The sequence below is a fragment of the Gymnoscopelus braueri genome (assembly GCF_963280865.1).
Source record: "Gymnoscopelus braueri genome assembly, chromosome: 24".
NCBI classification, from domain to species: Eukaryota; Metazoa; Chordata; class Actinopteri; order Myctophiformes; family Myctophidae; genus Gymnoscopelus; species Gymnoscopelus braueri.
In genome coordinates, this window is record NC_137626.1 from 26,473,656 (window position 1) to 26,483,866 (window position 10,211).

At 40.8% G+C, this 10,211-nt stretch overlaps 1 protein-coding gene across 1 annotated transcript in view; it reads left to right on the forward strand.

Moving 5' to 3' along the window:
• Positions 1 to 711: 711 nt before the first annotated feature.
• The window catches only part of LOC308080884 (neuronal membrane glycoprotein M6-b-like), a 37,061-nt gene continuing 27,561 nt past the window's right edge, over positions 712 to 10,211 (forward strand). Inside the window, exon 1 of the mRNA XM_080422944.1 lies at positions 712 to 891. Within this exon, the coding sequence (XP_080279070.1) occupies positions 819 to 891 (73 nt within the window). The 5' untranslated portion in view covers positions 712 to 818. The remainder of the gene's footprint in view (positions 892 to 10,211) is intronic.

Genomic DNA, 10,211 nt, shown 5'->3' on the forward strand with positions numbered 1-10,211 from the left:
TCTGATACATTACAAAACAAAAAAAAACAAAAAAAGAAAATGGCCGGCGATGGGATTAAAATGCTTTTTATTGAACAATACGGGAGATACGGGTACTCATCGCGGTCCGCATCGCCTTGTAACATCCGTGGCTCGGTGGTAAGCACTTTATATTTGAAATCTGAACGTTTATGTTTATGTGAGAGATGGCAATGTGAAAAAATCGAACACAACTTTAGACCAGGGGGACTCGGCACCATGACTGTCATGGTATGACAGTCATGTTTCAGGGCTACCAAATTGCATGCTTGCATCACAAAGTGAATGATTATGTCATTAATCTGCTGCACTAGCATGACAGAAATATCTCCTATTGACATAAATAATCCTATCTCCTTCAAAAAGCGTCTTGACATCACATCAGCACCACTCTCATCATCATCATCATCATCCTTGTCCAAAGTCGGCTTGTGTGTGACGTACCCTAAAGCATCGTTTGGGTTCCATTGGTTAATCAGAATCTGAAGCTAAATAAACCCAATCCATCTGATAGCGCAAATACGTCGACGTCTTGAAAAGGGATTGTAAAATACAAAGAGGGTTGACGGGGAGGTGGCTGGTTAATAGAAAAAGCGGCGCGAGAGAGAGAGAGAGAGAGAGAGAGAGAGAGAGAGAGAGAGAGAGAGAGAGAGAGAGAGCGACCGAGAGAGAGAAAGCCGAGGGAGGGAGAGAGAGAGAGAGAGAGAGAGAAAGGGAGCACCAGACAAGTCTTCAGGATACTGCATCCAGTCAGTCATACAGGGTACAAGTGCCACAACCAAAGGGGAAACTATTTCAAAATGGATGGAACAAAGCCTACCTTGGAGTCTAATAATGCGGAGGAGAATCAAGACGAAGGACAAGAGAGCAAAGGTACGGAATATTACATCGGTGACATTTTTGTTGCACGTTTTTGGAGAGATTTAGTTCCCTCGCCTCCTCCTCTCCTCCTCCTCCTCGCCTGGCTGCGCGCTTTAACCTGGCAATGGCTTCTCGGTGCGCGACACAATAGCGACCATGGGGGGCTCAGACCCTCTTTGTACGACATCAATGCAAGACAATTGATCTGATTGATTGATTGAATGCTTTATTAAGCAAAAAAAAAAGCACAGCAAGTACAGTTCTATACAAAAGGATGCTAAAAGGATTAAACCCCAAAAAGCACTATGGCTTGTTTCCATTGGGGTCCTGTGTATTCAATTCATCGAAACAAACCAGCGGGGAATAAAAAATAATTCAAATATGCATAATTGTTTTATGGTTGACATTTTTTGGTGCTTGGCAGACGGATGAGGGGGGGGGGGGGGGTTGTGGTGGTCGGAGAATTGCGGCTCACCGTCTGTTTTATGGAGCATATTATTAATGCTAATTTGCCTTGCTTTGTTGCAGCCGTGTGTGTGGGATCATCACCGTCATTACCCTGTTTCTGACTAATGAGCAGGGACATAAAAAAAAGAGGCCATCGTAATAAAGGCGTGTGCGTGTGCGTGTGCGCAGTAGCCACTCAACTCGGCCTGAGCGCAGGACGGCATTGTTTTAGGAAAGGTGTGTGTAGACTGTTCATTCAGAGGCATCGGGATGTCTTGAGATCTTGTTACAGATCAGATGCATGCAGAACGCTCGCCCCAAAACACAGTCGCCCCCGGGGCAAATCCGGCTACCTTGGAACGGTCGCCACCTGGTGTTCCTGCTAAACGTAACCTCAGTAAACTATGCCTAAGCCTTTCCTTATTCCTAAACGTAACCTCAGTAAAACTATGCCTAAACCTAACCTTATTCCTAAACGTAACCTCAGTAAAACTATGCCTAAACCTAACCTTATTCCTAAACGTAACCTCAGTAAAACTATGCCTAAACCTAACCTTATTCCTAAACGTAACCTCAGTAAACTATGCCTAAACCTAACCTTATTCCTAAACGTAACCTCAGTAAAACTATGCCTAAACCTATAACCTTATTCCTAAACGTAACCTCAATAAACTATGCCTAAACCTTATAACCTTATTCCTAAACGTAACCTCAGTAAACTATGCCTGGACCTAACCTTATTCCTAAACGTGACCTCAGTAAACTATGCCTAAACCTAACCTTATTCCTAAACGCAACCTCAGCAGTGGTGTTTTGGTCGCGTTGGACGGCACACCACAGCGCTTGGCCAGTATTTTTTCACGCGCATGCGCATGTACGGCACAGTACGGTGCACGCGCGTGCACGCCCTAGTAGCGAATGGAAGGGGATCAACGTCACGTGATTCCCTTGTTTGACCCGGGAAAAAACTCAGATGTGTCTCATAGAATATGATTATTGGCAGAATTGCGGAAAGTTTAGAATATGTGGCGGTCCCGTTATAATTTTTCACAAGATCAGTGGTTGTTGCTCTATAATACTTCACCATATGTTGCGCTATGATGAAATAAACCCATAAAAAGTAACAATGTGTACGTTCCGTAATGCAATTCCAATGGTGAAAGCTGTGTTGTTTCACCCAGTGAAGGAATGGCCGATTCGGCCACGCCCCAAAATACGTATGTGTGTCTCAAAGAATTCCTCCTCAGTAAAACTATACATAAACCTAACCTTATTCCTAAACGTAACCTCAGTAAACTATGCCTAAACCTAACCTTATTCCTAAACGTAACCTCAGTAAACTATGCCTAAACCTAACCTTTTTCCTAAACGTGACCTCAGTAAACTATGCCTAAACCTAACCTTATTCCTAAACGCAACCTCAGCAGTGGTGTTTTGGTCGCGTTGGACGGGACACCACAGCGCTTGGCCAGTATTTTTTCACGCGCATGCGCATGTACGGCACAGTATGGTGCACGCGCGTGCACGCCACCGCCGTACCGTACCGCCGAAAAGAAAATCACCATTACACCACTGAACCTCAGTAATCTATGCCTAAACCAACCTTATTCCTAGACGTAACCTCAGTAAACTATGCCTAAACCTAACCGTATTCCTAATCGTAACCTCAGTAAAACTATGCCTAAACCTAAACTTATTTCTAACCTTATCCTCAGTAAAACAAATATAAGAATGCAAGAACCGCTAGGGGCGAGTGGTCCGTGGAAAAAATTGGGGCGAGCGTGTTTTGGGGCGAGTCTTCCGGTTACTCTCTCGACTGGTCGAGTGTTTACGCCTGTAAGAGATGGTCTGTGCGTATATGACTGCTGGGATCTAAAAGATCTAATCTAAATAATTAATACATGATCAACTTGATTGAAACACCTTCTATACGGCTGTGTGTGTGTGTGTGTGTGTGTGAGAGAGCGCTTAATAGGATCTAGAATGAAGACTCTATACTACTACGCCCACAGAGAATGGGTGTATCTGGTGGTGTGTTTTGATGTAGCAAATGTAGTGAGATTGCACCTTTGTCTGGATGGATGCAGAGTTAAAGACTAAACTGTGGACAGTTAGATCAGTGGTTCTCAACCTGTGGGTCGGGACCAAGGGGCCAGCTTGAGATTTTTACATTGACTCCAATACGGAAGAGACAGTTCATATGAATCGCCTGTAGTTTCGCTATTTTACCCCTGCTGGTGCCAGAAATAATTTATCTTAACGCAAGCGAATGGGTTTTTGACAAACTTTAGACTAGATTTTCTTACCTTAATAAAAATTGTCATATGCTTCCAGTCGCTAGTTTAAAGTTTCCTTTCAATCATCATGATATGCGTTTTATTAAACTATGGTCCCATTTATTTTAAATTTGACGATAAAGTAGGTTATGCTCTAGGAGGGGCGGGATGATTTGATTGACAAGATGCACAACCAATAGCATTTATTCCCCGCCCCCGCCTTTGATTGACAAGCTACCCAACCAATAATGGTCTGGTCTCATTCTGCAGGATATGACGCGATATGACACGATATTGAAAGATGGCGGATTTGAAATTGCTGAACAATCGGCTTAATTTACATTCTTTTTAAACAGTCTATGGTCGGGACAGGGGGGTCCCCACATGATATTTGGGGGGGGTCCCCAGATGACAGTGAAGTGACCAAAAAAAAGCCTAAAGAAAAAAGACCATTACTGCGTCAAAAGTAATAAACAAACTATACCATAAAAACTGGTCAAACATTGGCCAAATTGTCAAATAATATAAGACACAGGCAAAAATTGTGAAAATAGCCGATCTACAAGCTCACAACGGCTCCCAACGCGAGGCGTTGTGAGCTTGTAGATATGCTATTTTCCACAATATGTATCTGTGGAGCAGAGTCAAACTAAATGTAATGCCTCAACTACTACAATTCCAAGTGCTTGTCAGGGTGGGGGGCCCTCAGTTCAAATATTATATTTTGGGGGTCACGGCCTCGAAGGGTTGAGAACCACCGGTTTAGATGACTGTGATTGTAGGTTCTTATTTCCCACATGCTTGTCCTGTCTCAGAATATGTCATACCTGTCAAGAAGAGAGTTGTCATCTTGTTATATTATACGTTCTCTCTCTCTCTCTCTCTCTCTCTCTCTCTCTCTCTCTCTCTCTCTCTCTCTCTCTCTCTCTCTCTCTCTCTGTATGCATAATTGCATGTTTCTCTTGCATTTTAGACATGTTTGTATGTACCTATTTGGTAAAAAAATCTGTTGCAAAAGACCATACAAATTCATTAATCACTGCTTCAAATTGAATTGGCCTGATCCCATAAAAAACATTATGATATTCAACATGAATTTGGTGTTGTTGAATTCAACAACATCAAATACATTTTAAAATATGTTTTCAATTATAGTCTAGAGAGCAATGGACTATTTTGACAGCAGACATTTTGACAAGTAGGCTAAACACAGCTGAAAGTAATTAACTTTTAGGTGTTCCAGTATGCCAGCCCAGCATGAAGTTAACTGTACTGTACTGTCCATGCTGGCACACAACAGCACAATTGAAACACACCCACAATTTATGTTATTACATTCTGCTGTCTTTACCTGTCAAAATGTCTGCTGGGAAAAAGGTGGATAGCTAACATAACACAACACAAGGGAAATAGTGTTCTCATCTCAGCAACAAAACCACAATTTTACAATTACATGCAGTTTTTAAACTGTGGTAGATATTCTCAGTGGTGGTGGTTGCCACCATGTCTCTTGAGTTTATGCTATGTGATTTTCTTCTTCCTCTAGAGCTATGATGTAATGTGCAAAGGGGAGGGTGTCCCTATTCAATGTCGTTTAAAAAAAAAGCTATGATGATAGCACATTCATAACCCTGCAGGTATCACTGTCCAGTGAGGCCATTATAAACTAGAATTTAGTGTTATAAGGGAATGCAAGCCTGCTCAAGTCAAAGTATGACCTAGAATGACCCATGTACATGCTCTTGTTTTTTTTTTAACTGCAACTAACCTAAAGAAATTCTCAAATTGAAATAGTATTAATCTTATTCTACTTTTGGACACTTTGTAGGTCACTCTACTGGTATGTCTACTGTACCAGTCACATTTACAATGGCATTGTGGCATTCCTATCTGTCTAATTCAGGTTCTGGGGCTTATAGAGGGGCCTATTCCAGTGATGTGGGTGATGTCAGCTCACTGAACCCACCAATGACACTAATGTAAAACCAGAAATAGGACTAGATTTAAGGACGGCCTGCTTGTTGTCTGTGCCAGCAGACATTATTGTGTGTGTGTGTGTGTGTGTGTGTGTGTGTGTGTGTGTGTGTGTGTGTGTGTGTGTGTGTGTGTGTGTGTGTGTGTGTGTGTGTGTGTGTGTGTGTGTGTGTGTGTGTGTGTGTGTGTGTTTGTGTGTGTGTGTGTGTATTTGACAGCTGGAATGCTGCGACCATAAGCTTATCACCCGTTAAGATGCTGAAGATTTGCGGTGCAGAGCTAGAAGCTGAAATGTAGCTTGGGGTTATGTACACAGTTTAGCAAAGTAATTTACTATTGCAGTGGTCTCTCTTTTAGACTTAAAACAAAACACAATTTGTTTATGGCAAAGTGAACAGACAGTGAATGTCATAGGGTTTAATGTGTGAGAATCAGTTTGTCATATAGTGACTCGTGTCTAATGTTGACATCTCTGGTAAAAATGGGTGATTGGACAGGGCTGTTAAGAAGTGTTGGATTGCATTTCAAAGGCTTGGTCTTCTTCAAAGATCAGTTACCCCACTGAGATCTGCTCAAACTGTCAAACATTCTCAGCGAGAATTACTACCCATATGCACCACTTCAATAAAAGATTCCGTTCTGCTGTACATTACTGCTCGTAATGAATTGGGTAAATTAAAATGCTTTAAATTGTCTGCACCCTCTGCCTAAAATAACCCAGAGAGGGTGCTCCAGCTTGCATTCCTGGTTTCTTGTTTAGGAGAATACAAAATAAATAAATAAAATAATAATACTCAAATCATAGAAACTTAGGGAAGAGTCTCTTCCTGCAATAGACCTAACCCAACAGGTCCCCAGACCCCTCAGTAACATACCAAAGTAATATATCACATGAGGATATTTTATGAACAGTAAATAATTATTTTGTATTTTGAATGCTTCAGTTGATGTTGCACTAATGTTTTAAACTCTTTACATTATTATTTTACCAGCTTGGTTTCAGAAGATCTCTAGTGTGGACAATCACATGTTCTGATACACATGGAGACACCATCCACTTTCACCTGTTAGTGAGTAGTAAAAGTGGAAGTCTGTGTTTTTTATAAATATTGAGCCGGTGAAAAGTATCAGCAAGGGGCGAGCTTGTGACTAAATAAATAATAACTACATTAACGGTTTTGGACATACAAGGTCTCCACCCGGAATGACGATATGATCCTCGATGGCTTCCCACCCGTGACACTGTGATTTGTGTTTGTTGGAGTGCCCACCGCCCGGCCAAGCTGGAGGCACTAACTCTACGCCCTCCAAGACGCCCCAGAATGGCTGGAGTAGTATTTGATCTTGAAGGACAATCTTTGCTTTCAATTTCCTGCTTCAGACAGCATTGATAGACTTACCATTCAAGTTCAAGTTCCACTTTTTCTGTGAGACACACAGTTAATACTTGTACAATGTGCAAGGAAATGCTTGTTAGCATACTCCAAAAATAGAATGGCAATACAAGGAGATGTACTATACATTATACAGAGTTGTGTACTGTGCGCAAATGAATATGTGATCAGTGATGATCTTGGAAGATGTGCAATGGAATGCATACATGCATTCTATACAAATACTACAGCATGATACATTAACTGTATAATATGCAATAACGTAGTGTGTATATAGTGTAACTAGAGTATGTAAATAAATATATATTTGCCACGTAATGTTGAGATACTGTAAAAACATGGAAGTATATACAGTACACATAAATACATATATATATACAAGTCAATAAAACACGTAACATACTGATCATTACCCATTCCTATAAAGATAAGGAGTATTCCAAGGTATGTGGTGTAGTTTTTACAGCATCTAAGATTTCTTAGCAGGGGTTGTCCCAGTGGAAATGGTCGACTCAGACCTGCCATACCCATTGAGTTTCTCTTAAGCCTATTTTTTTATATACCTATCACATCCTACGGGGGAACGGAGTTGTGCGCCGAAAATAGCAGATCTACAAGCTCACAATATGTCGCGAATGTGACGCGTTGTGAGCTTGTAGGTCTGCTATTTCCAACGCGCGACACAGTATGAATCGGGCTTTAGAGCTAGCCAGGGCTACTTCTTGTGAGTTCATGCTGTATGTCCAACATTCTGCTTGATGAACACCACCATACACTCATGTACTCACACGTTCAATGTGCAGTACAAGTACAGTGTTACGGTTATGTTTACAGACTTAATTACGGTAAATGGGAGTTCATGGTCTTGATTGGAGGAGAAGAGAGTCTCTTTAGTGCAGTGCATGACACTGAGCGAAGCACAGTTTATGAACTGGAAAATGAGTGCCGAACACAGACACTGTTCATAATCCCAGAGAGAGGGGACATACACATTGATCTTTTTGCTTGATTGCTTGGCATAATCTCTAATCTGTACTTCTATAGACGTGAGCTGTGCTCAGGACTCAGAAGTGCTGACACCAACCATTAGTGTGTTCTCTGATGCCGTGGCCCAATAGTATTATAGCACACCACATTCACTATGGATGGTATGAGATAGTTTGAGTATGGCTTCACGGTTCATTGCAAAATCTTTAAACTTATTGTTACAATACTACAATATTTCTTTAAATATTATTATATTATATATATATATATTTCTGCCAAGAAAGTATTGACATGGCTTTTTAAAGCAGGTATTCCAGTGCCAACTGAAAAACTTTATTGAGAAAAGGCTACTGACATAATGACACTTCACATCTCAATAGACACAATGCTATATTTGTCATCATTGCATAGACATAACCGCTTAAGCTCTCTAGACTTCGTCACTCATACAACAAATAGCGAAAACATCTACTGTACAACATCTACAAGCTTAGAAAGCGTTGTGATGCGATGTCTTGTGAGCTTGTAGATCTGCTATTTTTGCTAAAAAAAATCTTTAGCAACTATGTCCTTATCTGGACATAGTTGCAATCTTTGTAATTCACCTATAATACAGAGTGTTTACCTATAATACCAAAAATAGGGATACCAAGGTGAAAGTGAAAATCCTTATCTGGACATAGTTGCAATCTTTGTAATTCACCTATAATACCAACAATAGGGATACCAGGGTGAAAGTGAAAGTAATTATTGTATGAGAAATAAAGCAAGCATCTCTCAGGTGAGTTTCAGGCATTCTTTCTTTTCATTGCATCATTGTCATTTCACCACTGGTCCTTCTGAACCAGTTTCTTTTTGCTTTTAATATTAGGATTTTTGAACGCTCATGCACATGTCATTACTGTTAATCTTAAGATATAAATAGAGGGTCATTGGCTTTACTGGTATGTACAGTAACAGGATATACTGTACATACAATATAATAACAAACATTTGCACATGTATTTTGAATGCATAAAAAGAACATTTCAAGCACTACTCGTAATAGCCAGTAAAATAAGTGTTTAAAGTAGGCCTATGTGAAATGTAAAATAGGATATACAACATACATATGCCTGTCTAGAATGAAAGACATGTGCAGACACTGGAATCAGTTTAATTTTGAGTTTGCTACATTAATTATGGATATTGGAATCTTTGACAGAGAGAAAGAGAGAGTGAGAGCCTTCCTGACCTTCCTGTCCTCAAAATGATTGGTATCGGCCTTGAAACATCCATATCGAACGACCTCTAGTTCATTGTCTGTCTAAGGAGCCGTGTTCACAGAAAGCATTTATTGAGCTGCCAGCGCATTTCTGCCATGCATTTCTACGATAAAGACGCGCCACGAGCGCTCTTCCTAGTGCCAAGAATTGCGTTTCAGCGCAGTTGCTGTCCAGCGTTTTTTGGCCCTGGGCCACTCGAGTAGAAAGCAGTTCAACTTTTGAAGAGATGCGCTGCTCATTTCCATATTCAGAGGGTTGGAGCGCCACACCCACAAGGGTAAAAATTTGTGTGGAGGCGGTTTGCTCAGTGTATGTGCTCTCTCTCTCTCTCTCTCTCTCTCTCTCTCTCTCTCTCTCTCTCTCTCTCTCTCTCTCTCTCTCTCTCTCTTGCCAGCTTTCTTCTTTGTTCTAAATGAGTGACTTGACCTGTGAACATACCTCCTTTCACTGTTCCCACCTTGCCTCAAACCATACCCACCCACACATAGACAGACAGACACATATACGTGTGCGTGTGTGTGCGTGTGCATGCACCATCACACCATTACATAACGTGGTGTCTGCTTGCCATTCTTGAGTTGTGCTGGTTTTCAGATCATAACCGTGGTGATTGGAGGGTGTTTTTTGTGTATGTATAGCGAGAGAGAGTTTATTTTTTTACTTTAAACTCAGTCTACACCAATAATGATACCTACTGTTGATAATGTTGGTTTAAATTCTGCATTTTAGTAGCAGAGAGTTACAGGAAAGATGGAGTAGAAAGAGAGATGACATGTGATACAGAGCATGAGCAGGATTCCAATCTATGACTAAGATTATGTCTGTAACTGTGGTATGCAAGCTAATTGGCAAAGCAGACTCTTTTAATGATGTCTTAAAGGGGTAGTTCACCCCCAAAATAACTTTTTTTCTATTGATTACTGACCATCTGGAGCCTTGAATTCATAGATATTTTTTTGTTTTTGTCACATTCCTAAGCCAATAATTTG